This window comes from Phacochoerus africanus, chromosome 2, assembly GCF_016906955.1.
Source record: "Phacochoerus africanus isolate WHEZ1 chromosome 2, ROS_Pafr_v1, whole genome shotgun sequence".
NCBI classification, from domain to species: domain Eukaryota; kingdom Metazoa; phylum Chordata; class Mammalia; order Artiodactyla; family Suidae; genus Phacochoerus; species Phacochoerus africanus.
In genome coordinates, this window is record NC_062545.1 from 92,865,890 (window position 1) to 92,892,427 (window position 26,538).

At 35.9% G+C, this 26,538-nt stretch overlaps 1 protein-coding gene and 1 pseudogene across 1 annotated transcript; both read left to right on the forward strand.

Annotated features, from left to right (window-relative positions):
• Window positions 1-14,522: 14,522 nt before the first annotated feature.
• On the forward strand, window positions 14,523-15,466 carry LOC125121061 (olfactory receptor 4C15-like; annotated as a pseudogene).
• Window positions 15,467-24,475: 9,009 nt separating this feature from the next.
• On the forward strand, window positions 24,476-25,390 carry LOC125121062 (olfactory receptor 4C11-like). Its single transcript, XM_047769381.1, has one exon. The coding sequence runs from the start codon at window positions 24,476-24,478 to the stop codon at window positions 25,388-25,390; it is 915 nt and encodes a 304-aa protein (XP_047625337.1).
• Window positions 25,391-26,538: the final 1,148 nt, after the last annotated feature.

Genomic DNA, 26,538 nt, shown 5'->3' on the forward strand with positions numbered 1-26,538 from the left:
TCAGTCCTGGTACTAGGTGTGTGGCCAAGAACAAGTCCTATTGACTTTTCCTCATCTGTATTATCAGGCAGATGAATCACTGTGGGGCCATGCTTCGACTGAGGAAGAGAAATTAGTTGTGGAGCAAATAATTGAGTGGTTAATACCATGATCGTGTTTTGTGTTTGTGGAATCAGCTTGGTCTGGATCCAGTAAAGCTCTGCTCCTGGGAGAAGTAGATCATTGCAGGGTTAGATGGGAATTCACTGATGGTGATTCATGCTTCAGTCTGTAGAGACAGAGCCTCAAAGGAATGCAGTTGAAATGATGCAAGTCTATACATTTTGAAATCATGTGTCATTTGAAAATGGTATTCTGCCCTATATTACCTCAGGTCTATTGTCCAAAGAACATCTTATTTCTTCTAAGATGTGAATATTAAACTGTTTACAAATTAAACTTATATACAGCTAAAGGACATAGTTCCATGAATTATTTTTATAAACAGTTTATAAAAGCTGACTTTTTTGCAACCTTTCTTACTTAGATGAAATTTGAATTCCTCTGCCATCCACATGGGTTGTTTCATATATAAATGTTTGGACACTTTGAATATTTGCTTAGAACACACATTTACTTAGTTGAAAATCTGCTACTGTCAGTGGAGACAAAAGTTTCTATTAAGTACATCCTGGATGGAGCCAGACCTCTGGTTATCCTGAGGTCTTTGCCTTCTACTTACAGAGAACATCAAGTTTTTAGAGGTCACAGTTATAACATGAGATTGAGTTTTGGAGGTGATTTTAGCAACTTATTTGATTATTAAATATGGTGTATTAACATAAGCTACCATTTTGAAATCATTGAAATAATTGAATAATATATGCATGCATATTATATTTTAAAATTGTCAATAATTCACCTATTTTGTATGTATAAACAAATTTTATCCTCAAGATGGAGAGCCTTGACCTTCCAAACTTTTCAGTTTAATTTACTTTTATCTCTTTTAGCATTATCAAAACTTAAGTGTCTACCTTTAACTCTATCTAGATCATGAGATGGCAAATAAAAGAGAGTGTTTTAAAGATGTGTGTTACAAAAAGTGGTAATAGGAGTAGCTGGTGTATATAGAATAGTTTATCAATTTTGTTAAAATGAATAATTTAAAGATTTTGTTTCCTTTCCTTCAAACAATTTTCTCTGTGTGTATGTATTATATAAGTAATATATATAATAGTTTTACTGTATAATATATATATGCATATATATATTTCTGCATTACTCCTGTACCAACTACTGTGTTTTTCTACTAAACACCTTTAAGAAAGACTCTATGTGGTATTTTTATTTTGATAAGTTAAAAATCCTAAATATTTAATGAAACTAAAAAGTTGGATTAAATATATATCACATATATGTAAAAATACAGACATTTACTTGTGAGGAGCTCTGCCTACAAGGGTGATGTTGGTGTTTTTGCTGAGGGTGATATGAAAGGTTATTAAGGAATTAAGCCCCTCCCTCTGGAAGCATCCTGAGAAAGCATTATTTTTGTAACTACAATGGTAAAGTAATTTCCATCCTAAAAATGTGGTACCTTAGATAATTCCATTTCCACTCATCTTTTAAATAAGGCACAGTGAGTTAAGAAGACTTATGGACAGCAATAACCCTTTTTATTTTATCTTATGTATTTTTTATTTTTATTTTTAATGTCATTTCCCCCAACAAACTTTTCTTTTTCCCACTTACAGCATGGGGAACCAGTTACACATACGTGTATACATAATTTCTCTCCCATTGTTGTGCTGTGTTGTAAGTATCTAGACATAGTTTTCAGTGCTACACAGCAGGATCTCATTGTAAATCCATTCCATGAGCAATAGTTTGCATCTGTTGACACCAAGCCCCCAATCCCTCCCCTCCCCTTCCCCCAGGCAATCACCCTTTAGAAGCCCTTCGTTAGAGACCTAGTCTGTTGATGATGCCTGTGCTCAAGTAACAGATCTTTTGAGGAACCATGGCACTGATGCTCTTAAAAATGGCAATGTAGAGACTCTCCCTAAATACATTGCTCTCCCCTTCAAGTTATCCAGGAATTTACTGAGTAAATCATTTAGCTCCATAAGAAATTCACATACAAGAAACACATATCAACCATAAAGTTGGCTCCTTGGATTCATATCCAGGCTTTATCACTTGGTAATTCTATATTCTTGCAAATCAATTATTTTGCTTTACTTCAATCATAAAATGTGTTTTATCATAGTTAATTATGAGGAGTAAATGAGAAAACATGTATACAAAGTATTACAAAATAGCTGGTATATAGCCTACACTAAATAATTTATTTATTATTGTTAGTTTGATTTGGATATGTATACAGATCACATATCTCTATATAGCTATTCCATTGCTTTAATTTAACTTTGGAGGCCAAACTTCATTGTTTATGTTATCAATGAAATTCTGTGAATGAATGAATGAGTGAATGTAAATTAAAATGAGATAATTTTTCAACTGATTTTTTAAAATATATATTCAGGTGTTCCCGTCGTGGCACAGTGGTTAATGAATCCAACTAGGAACTATGAGGTTGCGGGTTTGGTCCCTGCCCTTGCTCAATGGGTTAACAATCCAGTGTTGCCCTGAGCTGTGGTGTAGGTTTCAGAAGTGGCTCGGATCTCGCGTTGCTGTGGCTCTGGCGTAGGCCAGCAGCTACAGCTCCGATTCCACCCCTAGCCTGGGAACCTCCATATGCCACAGGAGTGGCCCAAAGAAATAGCAAAAAGGCAAAAAAAAATATATATATATATATATATTCAAAGTTGATAGTACTTAGTGTTGGCAAGGCTATGGAGAAAAGCACTCTTTAATATACTATTTATGGGGATAAAATATGTTCCAGGATTTTGAGATCAATGCTACAAAATCTGTCAAATTTAAACATATGTATATTTTTTATCTTGGTGATGACGTAGATTTCTCCCATATAAATAAGGCAGTCTGTAAGTGATGTTTTTTTTGATCCTGTGCGTAAGGCATAATATTAGAAATGAAATAAATTTAAAGCAAAAACAGATTGGTTACATTAATTATGTTATAACCATAAAATGGAATGATATGTAGCAATTAAAATAAAGGCAAATTCATAAATATTGACAAATAGTTCTCATAAAAACTGTAATTAGAATTTCAAGTGTATTATTATATTATACACTGTGTATTTTTATATAGGGTAAAATTACTCTACATATCCGTATCCATAAATGATTGTGCATGTACCTACATACAAATCCATACCTAACGAGCATTTACTAAACTGTTAATAGAGGGGCAAAGGAGAATGAGTGGTCATGGTTGGGAAAAGTTGTTTGACTTATTATTATTTTTGGCTTCAGATATTTTTGTTTTGATAAAAATATACAGCATAATATTTTAACTTTTACCTTTTCTAAGTATAAAATTCAATACATTCACAGTGTCAATACATTCACAGTGTCGTATAACTGTTACAACTGCCTATAGCTGAAATTTTGTCATCATCCTCAACCAAATGCCAAGCAAATTACACAATACTTTCTTTGACTTTAAAATTTCTATCACTCTATTTATACAAACAATTTTCCATGGGCCACTTTTTACTGTTATAATTAAAAAAATAAAGTATATTTGTTTTAACTCTTCTATTTTTGGTTAAAACTGTATTTTAGAAAACAAGTTTGGAACATTTTTCTTTTAAAGTCAATTCAAAAACTTACGTACTTCCAAGTGTTGAGGACCCATTAATCTGGTATCCATTTAGCCAATTAAACATTTAATAGATGTGTATATAAACACATGATCCAAAGGCAGGGGATCTGTTTTAAAATAGTTTGTGGTCAGTAGCTTTCTCCTTATGCTGGGCAAAGACATTTACAATTATAAAAATCATTCAATCTTTCCAACAACTCTTTCAGGTAGATAACATTACTTTCCCAATTTATGGAAAATGAAACTGAGGCACAGAGAACTTGTCTGATATACTATATGTACTCAGAAGCAATAATTAAGTATAATGTGAAAAATCAAGAATTTATGTAGGTTTCCTTAAGAGTATAGCTCTTATTATTCTCTATTGAATGGTAGTCTGGCTAGGTACCTGTACAAGTGACCTCATATCTAGAATTAAAGGGGTGTATGTGACCAACTGTCATAAGACACACAAAATATGTCAGGATACAGTACTACTTAATGAGCATTTAAACTATAATTTAAGTTCACATTTTAATCACACTTTAATGTATATAAAGCTGAATATTAAAATTTAAACTTATGCTTAATACAAAAACTCTTAGAAAAGCAACTGTGATTTAGAAAGAATAAACAACTTCTAGTTAATTACAACCCTGGATGGTCCATAATGAAATCCAGGTTTTCTGATGTCAAAGTCCATACACGTTGGCTATGTACACCATATTTCCCTCCCTTAACCAACTGGGAGAGGCCAGGGATTGAACCTGCATCCTTATAGATACTAGTTGGGTTCTTAATCCTCTGAGCCACAATGGGTACTCCCCTCCTTGTCATTTTTGGATGTCACTTTCTCTTCTGTCATTGCCCCCAAGATGATTGTGGACTCCCTCTTGGAGAGCACTGTCATCTCCCTGGAAGGCTGCATGGCCCAGCTCTTCGTGGAGCACTTCTTTGGTGGCGTGGGGATCATCCTTCTCATTGTGATGGCCTATGACTGCTATGTGGCCATCTGTAAGCCCCTGCACTACATAACCATCATGAAGCCTTGGGTGTGCTGCCTGTTGCTGGCAGGGGCCTGCAGGGTGTGTGTGGGGAGGTTGGCACCCATATAGTAATACATCTTCTCTTCATGTATCAGATACTTTTCTGTGGTCACACTATCAGAGAGCACTTTACAGGTGATCTGTTTCCACTGTCGAACCTGACCTGCATGGACACCCACCTCCTGGGCCTCTTAGTCCACAGTGGGGTGATGTGTGTGGCCATCTTCCTTATCCTCATCTCCTCCTATGTGGTCATCCTCTGCTCCCTGAGGTCTTGCAGCTCTGAAGGGTGGGGTAAAGCCCTCTCCACCTGTGGCTCCCACCTCACAGTGGTTGTCATGTTCTTTGTGCCATGCATGTTCTTGTACATGAGACCTGTGGCCATTAACCCCATAGACAAGGCAATGGCTGTGTCTGATTGCATCATCACACCCATGTTAAATCCTTTGATCTATACCCTGAGGAACACAGAGGTGAAAAATGCCATGAGGAAACTGTGGATGATGGAAAAGACCTTCTCTTCTATTAACTTGCATGCTTAGAACAATTTTTTCTTACAAGGACCATGAGTTCTTACCCTGCCCAGTTACTCCAAACCTTTGAGGACACAGCAGCCAAGGACATCTTTTAATCATGCAAATCAGGGTTAGAGATTACAAAGCCATCACTGTCTATGTCTCTAGCACATTTCATCCCCCTTCCTTCTTTTCACAGGACTATAGCTGCTCTCTATCTGTCTCTTTATCTCACTATCACTTTTTATCCTGTATTTTGAATAATTCAAGCCTTTCTCAGTTCAATGTTTTTATTTACATTATTTGGCTCACTGCCGGAATTCCCTTTTCCAGAATTTCAGCTTGGCTGGATCCAGCCCATTTTATCAAATTTCAGATGAACTCCCATCTCCTTAGACAAGTTTTCTCAGTTGATTTTTTTTTTACTTTTCTTGAGTTATTCTCTAATCCATCTGGTTATACCCTTAATGTCAATGATCACAAGCTAGACTTTAAAAATTATGTCTTGGAGTTCCCATCGTGGCACAGTAGAAATGAATCTGACTAGGAACCATGAAATTGCAGGTTTGATCCCTAGCCTCACTAAGTGGGTGAAAGGATCCAGTGTTGCCACTAGCTGTGGTATAGGTTGCAGATGCAGCTCAGATCCCAGGTTGCTGTGTCTGTAGTGTAGGCCCGTGGCTACAGCTTTGATTCAATCCCTAGCCTAGGAACCTCCATATGCTGCTGGTGTAGCCCTGAAAATAAAATATAAAATAAAATAAAATAAATAAAAATTATGTCTTGACTTTTATTTTCTTTGTGTTCACCACAAGTTTCTACTCCCTGTAAGGTCAGATATTATGTTTATTTGTTCATGCTGAGGGTAGAACACTGCCAGTCACCTTGCAGATGCTTAATAAATATTACTGAGTAACTCTAAGTCTAAAAGTAACTTAGCTGTTTTCGATATTTTCAAATTCATAGATACGGTAAAAAGAAGGAGAGAACAAATAAATATAAGTAATAGAGGAGTTAGAATTTTCCAGTTTTCATGCTTCCAAATGTCATTTTTTGGAAGCAAGTACAATCTAACATTAGTAGTTGACTAGTTTTGGTGGAAGACAACACTGCAAAACTCCCTACTACCAGTTTTTCTTGCTTGGAGAAACAGAACGAGAATCATTCATTCTGGAGTTAACATACTTAAGAATCTAAGGTCTCTGTCTATATCTATATATAGTGTCTATATCTACACCATTTATGATAAAAGAGCAAGACCTATATTTTTTTAACTATGGGATAAAGATTCTTTTTTTTTTCTTTTCTTTTCTTGGCCACACCCAGGGCATATTGAAGTTCCAGGGCGGGGGAAGGAACCCACTGGAACTCAGCAGAGACCCAAGCCACTGCAGAAACAAGCAGGATCCTTAACCTGCTCTGCCACTGCCAGAACTCCAGGATAAAAATTCTTTCTGTTACAACCTAGAGTTGGGTTTCTAAATCCAAAGAATGTTTATTTTCTCCAAAATCTTACTTTGTCTGTCACTAGAGAGACTCTGACACTGATTAGAGTCTGACATCAATCTGCTTCTTTCCATAGGGTGTGAATACACATGAAAATAGGAGGGACAAACACCTTGGTATGGACTCTCTGTGAAGGGAACTCATGAGCTAAATCCAGATTTTCCCTAATCTTCAATCACAATGCTTCATTCCTTTAGAGTAAACAGACCTGTCATCCCTTCTTTTCCAAAAAATGAAAAAATCCTTTAATCTCTAGAAATTGTGCTTTTAATTTTAAAGATATGGCATATAAAGCTCAGGTTCCAAGAGAAGAAAAGCACCTTTGGTATGAATGCATACATGTTTGCATATTTATACATAAAATTTTTATTCTTTAATAAACATATACTGCTCCTCTAGTCCCCAAACACTACACCTCTTTATAGATTGATGCTGAGCCCTATCCCAGAGCTATTTTTTCATTTAATAAATACACAGGTATTTCATCCCAATTCTGCAAAAGGCACTGTGTTTCATCCCAGTATACACCCTTTTCTATTTCTGAATATGAAAGGAAACAAAAGCATGTTCCAACAGAAGCCCAGAATATGTTAAAAAACAAACAAACAAACAAAAAACCCTCTAATTGGTTGGGGACATAAAATTTTTACATACAGTTGAGCAAGTCAAACTGTGTTTTGGAAAATTGTATTGATGGGAAATTTCCAAACCCTGAGGAGAACTGAGAAGCAATTCTTCAGGTTCATGACCTCTCAGGGAAACCTCTTTAAATTCCAGTTTGAGGTCAAGCTGGAAATTTTTGCTCCTTTACTTTTTCCTTGAGATCATGTTGAAGAAGTGCTTGAGAAACAGTGGGGGAAATTCTCTTTCTCATCTGCCAGAGTGTTCTTTCTCTCTCTCTTAAATGCGGAAGTAAGCCTGGGAACTCTACTTCATATTTTGGCCAGCTATTGAATGGACTTTTCTCTGTAGAGAATAGAAGATTGCCATTACCAGAATTTTCAAGGAACAGACATGTGGTGAGATTAATAATTCACATTTTTGCATTTTCAGAGGATTTTAAATTGGGATGTAGTCCTTAAAACATGGATATTGTGATGCAGGCTACCAAATGTAAGGCAAGCTAGGCTCTATCACTTACCCTGTATATACTTAGGGCAGTTATATATAAATTTTCACCCTAAGAATGTTCATTTTTAATGGGATCCTATGTTAGCAAGGTCAAAGGATTTGGAAAAAAAAATAAAAGAATACACCTCAAGTTAACCAGACAGAACTTGACACAATATGAGTGCTCAGTAAGTAGCAGCTGTCTGAGTGCAAACTTTTTTTTTAAATTTTGGTGAGATAGGAGGACCTATTCAGCTCTAATGAAATTAGACCTAAGTTCAGTTTTTCATCTTTAACTCCAAATAACTGAAATACACTAAATGAAAATTCCTGTCATAGCTACTCAATAGCATTTTATGCATTTGTTCTTAATAATTTTGCACTTATCACTCACCCTCTAAATCTGTCCTTCATCCTGGTGTTTTAGATAAAAAAGTGGAAGTTTTTTGAGGTGACACAAATAATACCAATATAGAAGCAATGTAATTCAATTATGTTTATCATTTAGGAAGTTATTGATATGTAAATGTAGCACTTAATATTCCCACAAGGAATTGCCTGGGGAAGGACATGAAAAGTAGGAAAGAGTCCCTTGCTCAAGTCACAGATTTTTTTATTTTAAATTTTCTCATTTTTTTTTCTACATGTACTTGTCATAAATAGCATTTGATTTCTGCTTCTAATTTTTCCAGAATATTTAAATGGCTGAAGTTCTGGACTGGCTTAGTGCTAGTGGTTGCAGTTCATCTCACTCTTAAAATGAGCTAAATTGCTGAGATAACAGATGGAAAGAAGTCTCAGGCATCCATCAGGAGGAACACAGGTGCGAACATAGCTTATTTTTTCAAATTCCAGAAATAGTAAGAGTAGAAAGGTTGAGACATTTAACAGAGAATATTGAGAGGAAAGAAAAGGTCTGAAATCTGAAGAGAACACATTTTTCAACCTGTAAAGGAAAGGAATATGCTTAGCTAGATAGACAAAGAATAATTTTTTTTTTGTCTTTTTAGCTTTTCTAGGGCTGCTCCCTTGGCACATGGAGGTTCCCAGGCTAGGGGTCTAATCGGAACTGTAGATACCGGCCTACACCAGTGCCACAGTAATGCCAGATCTGATCCGTGTCTGCGACCTACAGCACAGCTCAAGGAAACACAATATCCTTAATCCACTGAGCAAAGCCAGGGACCACACCTGCAACCTCTTTGTTCCTAGTCTGATTCATTAACCACACCGCTATGATAGGAACTCCTTTTTTTTTTTTTTTTTTGACAAAGAATAAATCTTTTATTGCTGAAGTAAATAATAATCATGGATCAAAAAGTCAAGGAAATTAACAGTGAGGGTAATGAGAATGAGGTTTTAATATACTTAATAGTAAAATATAATCAGGAGCTCCAATCGTGGCTCAGGGGTGATGAACCTGACTAGTATCAATGAGGATGTGGGTTCGAAACCCTGGTCTTGCTCAGAGGCTTAAGGATCCAGGTGTTGCTGTGAGCTGTGAGCTGTGGTGTAGGTGTAGGTTGCAAACATGGCTTGGATTCCATGTTGCTATGGCATAGCCCAGCAGATGCAGCTCCAATTCAACCCCTAGCCTGGGAAATTCCATATGCCACAGGTGTGGCCATAAAATGCAAATAAAAAAATAAGTAAATAAATAATAAAGAAAGGAAAGACCACGGAGAACTTCTATGAGAAATATAAACAGAATAAGCTATTTCCTCTAGGAGTATATGCAATGAAAATAGTGTTATAGTGAATACATAGGATAGGGAGGGCTGGGCCCCTGGTTTGGCTATTTGTGGATGGTTTATAGCAGATGCTTTTAATATAAGATTCTATGTCATGTTAGCATGGTGGTTCCATCTAAGCAAATTAGTTACACTGGCTAGATAATAAAATTTTCTTCAAACCCCATCTTTTTTTGAACAAACATGCAGGTGATGCGTAATATGGTGTTGTGGGTATTAAAGTTGATTTGTAAAGTTAGATATATATATATATATATCAAAATATATATTGAAAATAAAAAGTCTCTACCATTTTCATATATTCCTTTCTTGATTTTAAAATTATATTAAAATATCTGTATAAATGAGTAAGGTTGTTACAATACATTTTGTGTTTTTCTCATTTAACATATTGTAAAAATTCTTCACTTCTATGTCCTTGTATTTTAATTAATGTTTATGCCTAAGACAATTTGCTATTAATTAATGTATTCATTAGTGTATTATTAATAATATTAATGTATTATTATTCAACAATTAATATTTCTGAATTTTCACTATAATATATGACAAATAATCATCTATTATAAAATTTATACCACCTCATTTTACCTACAGAATAATTTTTAAGGTTGGAGTTACTAGTATAAAGAATACAAACATATTTAGGATTTTGGAAATATTTGATAAAATATTTCGCAATAAGAGTACATGAATGAAGCCATTTCATTGCAATTTAGAATTTAGAATTAAAAAAACATGATTTAACAACATTTTACTATTTTGATAGATTCAATTCTCCAGTTCACCTTGTGTGTATAGACACTATTTAAAAATAATGCTTATATCAATATTTCACATCTTTCTCTTGAATTATACATTACAGAGTATGTTCATAAATACTGCCTTATTTGACTCTGAGAGGCCAGCAGCTTGAACAAGTGTTACTCTATCTGTTTCATGGGAGAAAACAACAAGGATTGTGTTTTATTCAATAACACAAGGTTATGAAGCTGTAATAGCTAGATTTTTTATATCAGGGACTGAACAATTATATTACTTTAATTAACTTCTATTTTGGAATAATTTTAAATTAATAAAAAAGTTCTCAGAGTTCCCATCATGGCGCAGTGGAAACAAATTTGACTAGGAACCATGAGGTTGCGGGTTCAATCCCTGGCTTCTCTCATTGGGTTAAGGATCCTGTGTTGCCATGAGCTATGGTGTAGGTCACAGATGTGGATTGGATCTGGCATTACTGTGGCTGTGCTGTAGGCCAGCAGCTGTAGCTCAGATTTGACCCCTAGCCTAGGAATCTCCATATGCTGTGGGTGCGGCCCTAAAAAAGACAAAAAGACCAAAAAAAAAAAAAGTTCCCAAGATATTACAGAGTTCCTGTCTACTGCTCAGTTATTTTCCCCTAATAATTATTATGTAACTTTTCCAGGAGTCTATTTGTCAGAATTGTGAAGCGAACCTTGATATATAGCTCCTAAAAAAAAAACACCAGATTTTTTTCACATTTCGTGAATTTCCCCACTATTGTTTCTTTTCTGGGATTAAAACCAGGACAAAAAAATGCATTAGAACCATTACCTTTTAAGTGATTTCAAATTATAAACCTTGTGATCACAGGCTCCAAAGAACTATAGTCTCCATTGCCAAAGTTTTAATGATAATTTGGAAATTTATTTTATCTTAAAAAAGAGAGGACTAATTTGTTTATATTTAATGACTATTTTTATTTTAAAATGGTATTTCCCTTAGAAACTCCCCAGATCAGGGAGTTAGAGAGCCTAAGAATTATTTAATTGTTAGATTTACATAGAGCCTTATTCTTTCTCTCCACACTTTGCCCTATTTTTTTTTTCCATTGTACAGCATGGGGACCAAGTTACACATACATGTATACATAATTTTTCCTCCCATTGTTGTGTTGTGATGTAAGTATCTAGACATAGTTCTCAGTGCTACACAGCAGGATCTCATTGTAAATCCATTCCAAGAGCAATAGTTTGCATCCATTTGCCCTATTTGATCTTACTTGTACAATGAGGGTAACTGAAAAAGAGATAGACACAAGAGGGTCTGAGGGCCACAGTAGTTTATTCAGGGCTTATTAAAGACATTTAAAAGTGTTCCACATTTAAACAATAGCTTATCTTCTCTTTGACCAACAAAATATTTTATATTTGTGAATATATAATGGGATGAGTGAAGATATTTATCAGCCTTGGTCATGGCAAAGCAGAAATTAGAAGTAAAACACCGCCATTTCTGCTGTGTGTCAAAGGCTCTGAGAGGTTACTTTTACTGTTTATCATATTTTTTTCCAGTGCATCTGAGGGCATAAATGGTTTTCTGAGTATTACCTCATCTGATTCCCACAGGAATATATCAATAGGCATTGTGATTATATGCAGTTATAGGATAGAATCTGAGTTCTCGAGAGTTTTAAGTAACCTTTCTCATCACATGATATAACAGTAGAAAACTTGGATTTAAACTTAGGTATCTAAGAATCTGTGAAGCTGATGTGCTTACTCATTTCATTTCATTGTCTCTCTTGCTTTGATCCCAAGATAAGCTAACAACTGCTGGATCATATATTGATATTCTAATTTTTTAAGAGATGGTCACTGACTGATCCAATGACTTTATAGGATATTCATTATACCCTTGTTTTCTTGATGAGAGGCTGTAGTTGAATATGAAGTTCAGAGCGCAGACACTGTTTAGGAATGCCTGTTACCCTAAAAATACAATGGAAATAGTTATTTTAGAGTAAATAAAAAGGCAAATATTAGTACACATACTTGTATATTTAGGTTTACTAACATTTCAATTATTTTTTGTCATTCAACTTTTTTTTTTGTTTTTTTCTGGTTGTGCTCACAATATGTGGAAGTTCCTGGGCCAGGGATTGAAACCACACTGCAGCTGCAGCTGCAGCTGAGCCATAGAAGTGACAATGCTGAATCCTTAACCTGCACTACCAGGGAAGTCCCAAAATAAACTTTTGCTTACAGAAAGCCTAATTACTCCTGTCATGGCTCAGTGGTAACAAATTCGACTAGCATCCATGAGGACAGGATTTGATTCCTGGCTTTGCTCAGTGGGTTAGGGATCTGGCATTGCCATGAGCTAAGGTGTAGGTCACAAAAATGGCTCCCACCTCACATTGCTGTGGCTGTGACATAAGCCAGCAACTACAGCTCTGATTCAACCCCTAGCTTGGGAATTTTCATGTGCAGCTCTAAAAAGACAAAAAAAAAAGCATAGATTCTACATATATGTACACACACAAACATACATGCCATTTGGATGACAATTTTCTCTTATATATACAGATGTGGACACAACTATTCTTCAAAGTTTGCTATGGAAATGAAATCAAAAGTTGGAGTAATGATCTGGATGGCCCATGGAATAGCTTTCCATGTGGGTAAGGTGTCTGGTTTTGTAAGTGAGAGAAGAGTAACTAAAATTGGTAAGGGCATTTTATCATAAGACACATTTTCAAGTTTTCCAATTTGATACTCATTATAATCCTTAAGAGTAGGGAGATTGTATATGAACATCCCTGTATTTCAATAAATCATAAATTTGACACAGATACACATTGGTGAGTAGTACTTGATCTGACTTGGTCATGTTGCATAAATAATTTTCAAATAATTAATAAAGCATTAAGACTCTGGCTGTATTCAACATATTGTTTTTCTTCCTGACCTGTGTGATTGTTGCCCATTTTTACCTGCAAGTAGTTGGGCCTTTACCTTTGATCCTATGTAATTAGCTCTGTGTCCTTTATCAAAAGGAATCATTCAAATAGGAACAAAGAAATCAGAAGGTTTTAACCTCTACAGTGAATGGAGACTCTAGAAAGGTCATCCCTGCTCTCAAGTTCTTGCTAGAAAAGAAAAATGTTAACTTCTTTCCCCATAGAATCAGTGGGAAGGACTTGGGATTTGGACTCACGTGTTCTGGGTTAAAATTCCAGACTCAGCACCTCTTATTTGTTTGATTTTATCTCTTTAGGCATGAATTTCCTACCAATAAAATAGGGTAATATGATCTAATATGGATTGTTTCCAATCCAGGAGGCTCTGAAAAGTTGCTTCCTTGCATTATGTCTTAGTCATCATAATGATACTCATTAGAAGGTGGTATTATTTAGTATAGACTTAAGTTATTTTTGTTTAATGAAGAGAATAGCCAACTCAACACATGCATACTAGTTATGCATTAGTCTACAGCAGGGCATAGGCTGATCTTTTTCTTTTATAAAGAATGAATGAATTAATCTAAAAGTCTCAGTTCATTTCAGTCTTTTGAAGAAATAACTGGAGGAATTGCCATGATCTCTAAGCACCTCTTAAATTGGGTATTATGTCTTCTCCTTGTAGATAAGGAAGTTACCTCGTCAGGGGTGGCATGCAAGTCATCTTTGCTCCCTTTCCACGCACATGGAGAGTGTGATCAATAAACTGCCATCCTTCTTTCCTCAGAACTTGGATGTGGCTTCAGAATCCATCTCACAGTTCACTCCAGGAAACCACTACTAAGTGATTAGAGTTGGAAATTGAGATGAAAAATCTTTCTCATCCCTACCACACATCCTTATCCTTCCCCTTCACTGGAGTTTGGGCTTAGAGTATTTAATAATCTATCTATACCTCAATTCTTCTTAATATCCTTCTACCACCCTAAAAAACAGTTTCTAATTTTGTGTTCTCCATGAGCAGAGAAGCACAAGCATGTAAGATAATTTTTTATGTGAATGCACCAACTTGATGACTATGATAATACTACAAACTCGGCTGAGACAGATTTTTTTTTCACATAATTGTAAATTCTACCTGCTCATCCTGGCAGCTTTCCCCTTTTAATTGGAAAATATGCAGAAGCAAAGCATCATAACTGAGTTTTTCCTCCTGGGGCTTTCACAGAATCCAAGTGTTCAGAAGACAGTATTTCTCGTATTTTTGTTTATTTACATTGCAGCTGTCATGGGCAACTTTCTGATTGTGGTGATCATGAGTAGCAGCCCAGCTCTCCTGGGCTCCCCCATGTATTTCTTTTTGGCTTTTCTATCCTTCTTGGAGGCATGTTTCTCCTCCGTCATCGCCCCAAAGATGATTGTAGACTCTCTCTATGAGAGGAGAACCATCTCCTTTGAAGGCTGCGTGACCCAGGTCTTTGTCGAGGACTTCTTTGCTGGAGTGGAGGTGATTGTCCTCACTGCCATGGCCTATGACCGCTATGTGGCCATCTGCAAACCCTTGCACTACCCATCTGTCATGAATTGGAGGCTCTGTGGCATTCTAATGGGTGTGGCCTGGGCAGGGAGCTTCCTGCATTCCATGATACAAATTCTCATCACTGTCCAGCTGCCCTTCTGTGGCCCCAATGTCATTGACCATTTCATGTGTGACTTGTGCTGGAGCTTGCTTGCACTGATAGCCATTTCTTTGGGCTTTTGGTGGTCACCAACAGTGGATTAATCTGCATCCTAATCTTCTCCTTGTTGCTTGTCTCCTATGGGGTCATCTTGCTGTCTCTGAGAACCCATAGTACTGAGGGGCAGCAGAAAGCCTTCTCCACCTGTGGCACTCACATTGCTATTGTGGTTTCATTCTTTGTCCCATGCATATTTTTGTATGCACGACCTCCCTCTGCTTTCCCCTTTAACAAGATGGTAGCCATATTTTACACCTTCCTGACTCCTTTGCTCAATCCTTTGATTTACACTTTCAGGAACAAGGAAGTGAAAAGTTCTATGAACAACATGTGGCACAGAATTATGGTGGTTTCTAATGAGAAATAAAACACTAAAATTTGAGGAAAAAAGTTGAATTTTCATGTTAGACAAAAACTTTATGCAAATGGGCCTTGTTGGGCAGGTGGTAAAGTAAGGTAGTATAAAAAGCATTAACAAAATGGTCAGGAAATTATGTTTCAACTTTTGATTAGTTATGAACTCTGACTTGACAGAAGTCAGAGTTATACAGAAATCCTAATATAGAAATTAAAAGGATTGAATTTTATGCTCATTAGGAATCTAAAAGTCAAAAAATGAATGAACAGACATTAACTATCAGACCTCTTTCCACTCATTTGATGCCTTGGAAAACCTTTGTGGAGGGAAGAAAAAACTATCTTAGAGATTACACATGGAAACAATTTTAACATTAAAAATTATATTTAGAATGTGATTTCAGTAACAGATGGAAAAAATCATGATTCAGGAATGGAAGAGCTTAGAATATTCACAGAAGCTCCCCTGCACCTTGTATCACATGGCTACATATTTTAAAACAGCAATTCATACTTTAGATTTCATAAACCCTCTCCCTATCTACACTTTATTTTTAGAGAGACCTCCCCACTTGCTGATAAACTGTATAATTTGTTTACTTATTATTATTGGTTTTGTCTGCTTTCTCTCATAGAATGCAAGAGAGGATGTGGGATGTTATTTTTTCTTTTGTTTATTGATGTGTCATTAACATCCAGAACAGCCTGGTGTAGGAGCTCAGTAAAGATCGGCTGAATAAATGAATAAATGAAATATCTTCCCATATCCAAAATTAAACACTACCTTTAACAATAACACAGTGATATTTCAATTTTGGCAAAGTAGTAAAATTATTGCTGATATTAGTTTTTTGGTTCTAATGATACCTATGTCATGCATTGATATAACACAGACCAGAGTATTTAAAATACATTCTGTATTCTAGTTAATTTCCGTCCCAAAACTCTAAATATAATACACAAATTCAAATAGAAAATGGAACCATTTTTTCTCTATACACATTTCTCTCTCTATATATATATATACATATTTTTTTGTCTTTTTAGGGCCACACCCTTGGCATATGGAGGTTCCCAGGCTAGGGGTCTAATTGGAGCTACAGCTGCCACCCTATGCCACAGCCACAGCAGTGCCATATCTGAACTGAATCTGCGACCTACACCACAGCTCACCAGCAATGCCAGATCCCTAACCCACTGAGCAAGGCTAGGGATTGAACCCACAACCTCATGGTTCCTAGTTGGATTTGTTTCTGCTGTACCACAACAGGAACTCCTCTTTTTCTCATTCTTTATTCTCAAGTTTTCCTTCCACTCCCTACAAAATTAAATATTACTTTCAATGATCTGACTTTTATTCTGAAAATATTTCTGATTCCAATAAAATTTTCTATGACCTCAAACTTGAATTTTATAGTGGGTTTAATCTGGCCAGAGTATCTGTATCATTCACTGAGTGCCTTACCTTAGTAAGATACAACTTTAATTGAAAAGAGTTTAAACTAGAGTCCAAGTTCATCCTAAGACTGAATGAGAGACAGTGATAAACTCAGAAATTATAGAAACCTCAGTGGTCCTCTACCCCTACTTGCACAGTTTCCATGATGGAATAACCATTGTCAACTGCCTTCAGTAAGATCTTGGCCTTGGTATAACAAAATTAGGATTCCAGTTAGGTAATCCAATATTTCATTTTAATATTAATTTTAATAAACTCAGAGTTAGGAGACCCAGACATTGAAGGAACATCAAGAGATCATTGACTCACCTTTGGCCTTTGTCGAATTCAATGATCTCCTTTGAAATTGCTCTTTGCAATTTTCCTTCCCAAAAGAACTTACAGAGCTTACATAATCCTTCAAAGGCAGGGTGTTAATTTAGGGCTCTGTGAGTGGGAAGTTTAATGCAGTTTAACTCTTTCATTGCTATTCTTGTTTTCTAGGTTAGGAAGTCTTATGACATTACTGTGAATGTCATATTAAAGAGATTTAGATTCATAATAGTAGTTAAGAGGTTTGGAGTCTAGACTTAGTTCTGTTTTTTTTTATTTTTTGTTTTTTGTTTTGTCTTTTCGTCTTTTAGGGCTGCACCCATGGCATATGGAGGTTCCTAGGCTAGGGGTTGAATTGGAGCTACAGCTGCTGGCCTCCACCTGAGCAACAGTAACGTCAGATCTGAGCCACATCTATGACCTACACCACAGCTCATGGCAATGTTGGATCCTTAACCCACTGAGTGAGGCCAGGATCAAATCCACAACCTCATGGTTCCTGGTTGGATTCGTTTCTGCTGCACCACAATGGGAACTCCATAGACTCATTTGTTTTTAACTAGCCAAGTAAACTTAGTGAATTATTTCACTTTCTCTGTCTCTAATGTCTAAGGAAGATTGAAAAAAATGTATAAATATGTCTTCTGTACTTTCTCTGGGACAGGGATTCTTTCTTTTCATATGTTATATGTCTTAATATTTTGGGGAAGTTTAAAAAGGTAAGTCTTTATATCCCCATTTAATTGATGGGGGAACTAAGGCTCAAAGACTTTAAATGACACACCAAAAACCTTCCTCAGAGACTTCAATTTCACTTGTAATGAAAAAAACCAGGTGTTGTGGTATGATTTTCTCTATAAATCTTCTCAGAGATGCTTGGGCTTGCTTGTCTCCACTAGACCTTCAGCAAAAGTGGGAAGTGTGGTGCAATCTTTTCATGGCATTGTCCCACTGCAATTTCCCTCTTGCCCTCTCTCCTTTCATCTCTACCTTGGACCTATCACTGTACCCTCACTGAAGGTACCTAGCAAGAAATGTCATACCTTGCAAGAGACTCTTAGACCAGAGTGTGGTCATAAGATGTTCTCCCAGATAGAAGAGTACTTTCATAATGCAATCTATCACTTCTTTAATAGCTTACAACCATTCAAAACCTTTCCTGTAAGTGGAAGGACATATATATTTGAAAAGATAGAGTTCCCACTGTGGCATGGTGGTTAAGAATCCAGTTGCAGTGGGTCTGGTCACTGCAGAGGCATAGTCTTTAAAAGGATCTATCTTTGCCATAGCTGTGGCATAGGTCACAGCTGCAGTTTAGATTCAACCCCTGGCCTGGGAACTTAAATATGCCTCAGGTGTGGCCATGAAAGAAGGAAGGAAGGAAGGAAGGAAGGGAGGAAAGGAAAGAAAGGATGGAAGGAAGGAAGAATGGGAGGAAGGAAAGAAGGAAGGAAGGAATAAAGAAAGAAGACAGGTACTCAATAATTCCTTTCATTTTCCTTCTTTCCTGTCTTCCTATATACATTGATTAATAACTGAATATTAATAATGCTAAACTAAATATATATTTAATTACTACTTGACATTTAACAAAGAGAAAATAGGAAAATCAAGATGTTTAGAAACTGTATAAATTCATATAGTAGAAAAGTGGTAAGGCCAGGACTTGTTTACTATATATATTTCATTAACTGGCTTCAAAGACTCCCAGTCCTCCAGAAGAGATAGTTTCTTCACACCAAGTCACATGAGTTGAAATTTAACTAATTGGCCACAAGATTTGCTTTTGCCCTTGGACTGTTTGAGCACGGTAGCTCATGGCATATCTTTTGGGATTGGTTTGGGAGAACTAGTTTCCTGGAAACACCTGAGGCTGAAGGCCAACCTTAGTCATGTGCAACCTTTTGTGGAAATTATTATAAATATACAATGCAGTAAAAAAAACACTTACCTCATGATTTTCCAAAAGAGGTACTGTAGGAAGAGATGTAGCTTCAGAGGCATTTCTGTCTTAGAATGCAGAAGTGATTTTCTCCATAATGTTTCCAAGAACTGAATTAAGAAATATGCTCCAATTATGCTCCAAATACCCTCTTCTCTGCTCCTATACAGACCTCATTGTTTTGTCTAATTCAGTACTTCTGGGGAGGAACAGTGAGAAGTAGGGCCACATGCAGAGTTCCTTTTCCCCATAAAACCTGACCTTCTATAACCTCTTGTGATGGAAATCACTGATCAATCTCAATGAAGTATATCTGGTGTGTTTTATTCAGGCTTCATTCATATAATTCACCTTATAAGTAAATGAAAGGTGAAGATAGGAAAAAAATCTACTCTATTGGAAGTCATGTATTTGGTCATAAGAGGTAAGTGTTTCAGTTTGTCTGAAATGTGTTCTTGTAATTGCCTCTTCAAGATTGATCCCGTTTCTTCTAGCAATCTTAGAGCTCCTGGTGAGTATATCCACCAGTGAAGAGTTAAGCCTTCCCTGAGCCCAGCTCAAAGCTGTGCTATCTCTCAAATGCATCTCTGCACACAGAGGATGCAATACACGGCACCAAGGCCAGCTTGCTAGAAGTTTTTATCTTGGGGATGCCCTCCTTTGAAGCTTTAGGTCAGTGGTAATGTTTCTGGGACAGAGTATAAAAAAGGCTGCATCTTCTACACACCTGGGTTTTCAAGACCCTTCACCACCCTTGACCTATGGCCCCCTCTCACAGTCCCTCCCAGGTTTAGGGGGCAAGTGTTGGTATGGTGGGTCAGCGAGAAAGAAGCTGAACTCTGTGATAAAATCTTGGGTAAAACTAGCCTCTAACACTTTTTTGTTTACCTTCATGGATCCTGTCCTGGACTCCTTCCCTGGTATCTATTCACTTTCACTTTCTCCTGCTCTGATTTTATTTCATCTCTGCTTCTTTCCTCCTCTTCACTATTATTTATTTAGGCATTTGTTTTTCTGCTTTGCCATTAATCTCAACATGCAGTTTAAGTAATTTGATTTCAGAGTCACGATTGAAATTTAAGGTATCAATTGTCATCCGTCTATGATTGTTCAGGTTTTCTCTTTTCTGAGATACAATCTACCTGGTAATTTGGATGTGATGTTTTATATGACAAGGAGAGTGAATGATAGAGGGAGAAGCTATCTAGTTGAATCCTTCTCTAGTTCTAACCTAGCTGTCTTAGGTAAAACCTTGTACCTAGAAAAGAACAGAACTGCACCTAGAAAAGAACAGAACTGTACCTAGAAAAGAACAAAGCAAATAGGCACATATACCTTGTCAAAAAAATGTGTGGGTCAAGTGAAATAACATAAGTGAAAATTTGTTTGAATAAGATTATCATACAAGAATAATATTTTTTCTATATATATAAACTCACATAGTAATAGGGGTAGATACAGATGTCTAGATGTCTATTTGGGGAGAAAAATGGAATACTTTTTTACCAGTATATTTGAATTGGTTAAAATTTCATCAGGTTAAAACAAAACTTAAGGGTCAACACAGGGAAAATATCTTCCTCAACTACCATGATGTCCTCCTAAATCAAAGAGGTAAATAAATAATTAGATATAATATAAATAATTAGAAATAATGGCTGAATTCCATGATAAAATTCTGAGGTGGTGTTGATCTGACCTCAGGCACACATCTTGTCAAGTGCTGCTTTTCTGTCTTTGTATCTCCAAATCTTCTCTTTGCTTGTTTAAAATAAAACAAAATAGAATTACGTGATTCTGGATTTCATGGTTGTCCATTACCTGTGCACAAATTTACCTCTTAAATTTTATTTTATTATTTATTTATTTATTTTTTTATTTTTTTGCTTTTTAGGGCCGTACCTTTGGCATATGGTGGTTCCCAGGCTAGGGGTCAAATCAGAGCTACAGCTGCTGCCGTGTGCCACAGCCACAGCAACACAGAATCCAAGCTGCATCTGCGACCTACAACACAGCTCACAGCAATGCTGGATCCTTGACCCACTGAGTGAGGCCAGAGATCGAACCCACATCCTCAGGGATACTAGTTGGATTCGTTGCCCCTGTGCCACAATGGGAACTCCCTCTTACAGCTTTTTTACTTAACAAGAGTGTAGTTTAGTTTTTTTATGAAGAGGATATCTATTTTATCTGAAGAAATGCATGCTGTTCCCCTTCAAAAACTATTTAATCACTTTTCTCACCAAATCACTCCTCTTGTCCCCAAAATCTCCCTCCATTTTGCCTTTATTCATTATTGGAAACCTACTGTATTAAAGTTAAGTGATCATTATTTTCTTTTTTTATAGTCACTAGAAATAATTGGAACTGCCAAGCATAACTTGTAGTGATTATAATATTTCTAATTTCTCACACTGAACTAATGTGATTTTAGTTCAATTGCAAGGAAGTAACTTTATTAGAGGTAAGTGGCTGATTTGACTTACTGGTACTGAAATATTTATTCTACTTAAGGAAACTCAGTATAAGCTTATTGAATACTTGAGTTTTAGAAAACCTTGTTGGAAATTTCTGTTTAACACCTTTAAATCCATAAGTCCACTTCTTTCTCATGTTTGAACTTCACTGTCCAATCGATTTATTCTCTAGGGATTCTTCAACTATTGGAATCAAAATTCACTTGGTATTATCATATAGAGTTGTGTGTAATTTTTATATAATTAATGATCTTACCTATATATATGTTATCCCTCCAACTTTGTTTTAGAGAGGCTGAGGGCATCTTTCCATGCCCTATCAGTTGACTCCAGATATAACTAAGTTCTTAGTACACGTATGATGACAGAGTTGATGGTGTTATTGATTGATTACTAATTGATTGGTCGGTAATCAGACTAGGAAATGTATCTCACAACTCATTAAAATAAATTCTAAGTCATTTGACATTAAATTTAAAAGGCATAGAAATACTATAAGATAATAAATATGATATCTCCCAGGGGTTCCTTCCTGGTCTAGCGGTTAAGGACTAGGATGTTGTCACAGCAGTGACTTGGATTTGGTCACTGTCTGGAAACTTCTTCATGTCATGAGCATGGCAAGAAAAAACAAAAAACAAAAAACATACACACACACACACACACACACACACACACACACACACACATAAAATTTAAATAGTAATCTACAACCTAAAATGAAAACAGGAGTGAAAATTGATAGTTCTTTTTTTTGATCTTTTGTATTTTGTCCTTTTAGGGCTGCATCCATGGCTTATGAAGGTGCCCAGGCCAGGGGTCAAATCAGAGCTACATCCTCCGGCCTACACCATAGCCACAGCAATGCAGGATCCCAGCCGCATCTGCAACCTACACCACAGCTCACAGCAATGCCAGAGCCCTAACCCACTGAGCAAGGCCAGGAATCGAACCTGCAACCTCATGGTTCCTAGACATATTCATTTCCACTCTGCCATGGTGGGAACTCCCCAAAATTGATAGGTTTTATTGTGTAAAATTGAAAAGAACAAAAACTTGCTCAGAACTTAAAGATGTCAAAATTTTAACTGAAAAAAGATATACATAACTCTAAATAGATGAAATATAAGAAATCAAAATAACAAAAATGTTCTATTACTAATCAAAAAGCGTATATCCTAAGTTTAATTCTTTTAATTAAGTAAATAAAATTCCCCAAGTTAGATTTTTATTTGTAATTTGTGCCATATTGCTATAGTTTTAGAAACAATGGAAAATTATTCACATAAAAATAAATGTTTATATATTTTATAAATAGTTTTTATACAGAATGTGTAAGGAAATGATATTTACCTCTAGGCTATGGGATCAGTTAATTATGAATTTTTGAAATGTACTTTTCTCATTTATAATCTACTTCAAACTGCAGACATTTTAGTATGTGAATATACTCATTCTATAATTATTTTCCCCAATAAATATTGAAACAAACAAACTGGAGGGTTATTTGAGAATAGTTGTCAATAATTATGAAAATATTGATGTTTATGTTAGTAATTCCCTGGACATATATTTTAATGAAATTATTAAAATAAGCAAAAGGCTGTTATTGAAAGTATTTTTATTGACAAATATCTGAAAAAAACTTAAATGAAAATAAATGGTAGAATTTCTGTTATGATATTTTTCTATGTTAATTTATAATTGTTAAATAGATACATTATGCAGTCAAATGCTCTACCACTGAGCTATACCCACTAAATAGATACATTATGGATATAATTAACTACATGGAAAAGGCTTTTAAAAATTAAAAAGGAAAATAAGAAACTATAATTATAGAGGATGATTGAAATTATATGTATTATAATTCAATGTATTATATATGTAAAGAATGAAGTAGAACAGTGAGAAGTATTTGTATGTTGAAATTCTGAAATTCCTTTTTAAAATTATGTTTTAGAAAGATGAAATTTGGAAGAAGTTAAACCTCTGAATGATGGTGGTAGGAGAATCAGATATAAGAGAGAACATTACACAGGTTATCCAAATATAAGAAGTGACACAACAGGTCAGATCCAAAGGATGTGAAACTTAATACTATGCTTCCAACATAAGCTATGGATTATTTCAAATATATAGCAAATTTCCTCAATTTTTCTAGCTTCAATGATTTACTCAAATATATCATATGCTTTAACTGGCAATGAAGGTAAAATTACAGCTGTAATGAGCCTAAAGATGGAAAATAAATTTTTTAAAGCATAATCCAACCAAGATACTGAAGAGGTAAGGACTAATGGGTGCAAATTGAAGTCCAAATTAAGAAATGTGCCTGCAAAGGTATTATTTCTAAATATATATAGGGATATTATTTGTCAATAAATGAGATGCATAGACATTACATATGCATTTATATCATATACATATGCTTAATAAAGTATCTATTAGAATCTCTAATCATCATATGAAGAAAAATCTTCAAGGCATTAAAGTTACTTGCTCAAGATCATAAAACAAAGTCACTAGTTCTAGGACCTTGGCCTGGAGCACAATCACTTGAGGGCTTCCCCTCTACCCCCCAAATTTTTGTCCCCATAGGAATACCTTGAAAGGATGCCTATTTTTAAAGATAAATGTCACTGCTTTCTTTAAAAAGTCTTCCAAGTGAATGCAATACATGAAAAAGAAATGAGTAGCACTGAGTTATATGTGTTGATGGAGTTAGAAATTTAAAAGTTGTAATTCCAAGCCCAAACACACTGCCACTGCCAAGTCACAATTGCCCCATTTTTCTTTACAGATGAACCACTTAGCTGTATCTGTTCTACATTCACCATAACCATGCAAGTGAACAGCAGTGTGAATGAGTTCATTCTGTCTGGATTGACAAAGGATGTACTAATGGGGAAAGCAATATTTGTGATCTTCTTGTTTCTATACCTCACGACTCTCTTGGCAAACTTCCTTATTGTGATGACCATAAAATATAGCCAGACACTTGGGAGCCCCATGTACTTCTTCCTTTTTTATTTATCCTTTGCTGATGCCTGTTTTTCAACAACCGCTGCTCCTAGGTTGATAGCAGATTCCATATCTGAAAAGAAAGTCATCTCCTACAGTGAATGCATGACCCAGATCTTTGCAGTTCACTTCTTTGGGTGCATGGAGCCCTTGGTGCTGATCCTTATGTCCTTTGATCACTATGTGGCCATTTGTAAGCCCCTGAGGTACACGACCATCTTGAGCCAACGTGTCTGTGATATGTTGGTGAATCTGGCCTGGCTGGGGTCTTACATCCATTCTTCAGCACAGATTTTCTTGGCTTTGAGATTACCCTTCTGTGGCCCCAATGATATCGATCACTATTTCTGTGATATGCAACCTTTGTGGAAACTTTCCTGCATAGATACTTATGTCATCAACCTACTCAGTGTGTTTAACAGTGGGGCCATATGCATGATGAGTTTCATAATGCTGCTTATCTCCTATGCTTTGGTTTTACATTCTCTGAAGAATCAGAGTGCAGAAGGAAGAAAGAAAGCCATTTCCACCTGCACCTCCCACATTTTTTCTATCATTTTATTCTTTGTACCATGTATATTCACACATACTCACCCTCTAACTCTATTTCCAGTGGATAAGTTAGTGGCTGTGTTTTACACTATTGTGACACCTTTGCCCAACCCTCTGATTTACACTCTGAGGAATGCAGAAGTCAAAAATGCCATGAGAAAGTTATGGTACAACAAACTCTGACTCAATGTGGCAAAGAGCAGAAGATGCTAATTATTAATTCTGTCATGCATAAAATAAAATTGGATAGATGGAAAAGAGAAAATGTTCCACTTCTGGTATAGACAATATAATCCTCTTCCAGGAGATGTTTGAGGGAATAGGTAGACTATATTGATGATAGATCTGAATTGTTTTAAGCCAGTGCCACACAGAGTGATAGAATATGAAGTACCACCATATTTGTGGCAGGATAAGCCCATTCCTCACTCTCATTCTGCGTTGAGACCTCTGTTCTTTTGAGGCTTGTGAGCCAGAGCATGTTGTTTCTGTAGGTTTCTAGTTTTGTACATTATTATTTTTTCATGCTTCTTATCCATGTTTTATAATTTGTTTCTGACTTCCATCATCCATGTTGTTAGAAAATCAGCCCTGGTGCTACTGAGTCTGTATCATGTCTTTTCTGGCTCAAGAGTTTAACATCAAGTCGCTCCCAGAAACATATGCTCGACAAGGAGTGTAAATATCAACTAGTTAAGCCCCTATTTGATGCTTATCTACTCTTTGCAACACCCATAAAATCGGCCTTTCATTTGCCTGCCTATGTACAGGGAAATACATCACTTTCTATTCCAATAGGATAATTCTAGTTATAAAAAATACTCATTGTATTGATCCATAATTGATCTTTATGTACATTAATATATTTTTATTTTTCATGTCCATCAGTACTTTTGTATTACTTAGTTTTACATATATACCTACTTTTGTAATTCAAGTTCATGTGTAGTTCCATAATCTTTGGTGGTTGAATTAGTAGAAATTTTATAAAATTGTAGGAGTTACAAAAAATAGCACCTAATGGATGAGATCATAATATAAAGGCAACAACTAACATATAAAACACAGCTAATGTCATAACAGCCCATCCAAAGAGATGACGTCCACGGAAGTGAAATTCCCAGCTTGGGAACACAGAACTAAATATATCAAAGAAGCTAAATGTCTCATTAGATATAATCCATAGGCCTATTGCAGAGAAGTGTTTCACTGACTAGTGGATAGGACTGACCAGTTGTCTAACATATACACTTCTGAATGAGGAGAGACTCTTCAGGCTACAGATATTGCAACTGTACATTTATCAAGCAAATTTTGTCTGGTAATTGGGC

Coding starts and splice junctions, on each gene's coding strand:
- LOC125121062 (XM_047769381.1), top strand. CDS start 24,476: ATGCAAGTGAACAGCAGTGTGAATGAGTTCATTCTGTCTGGATTGACA.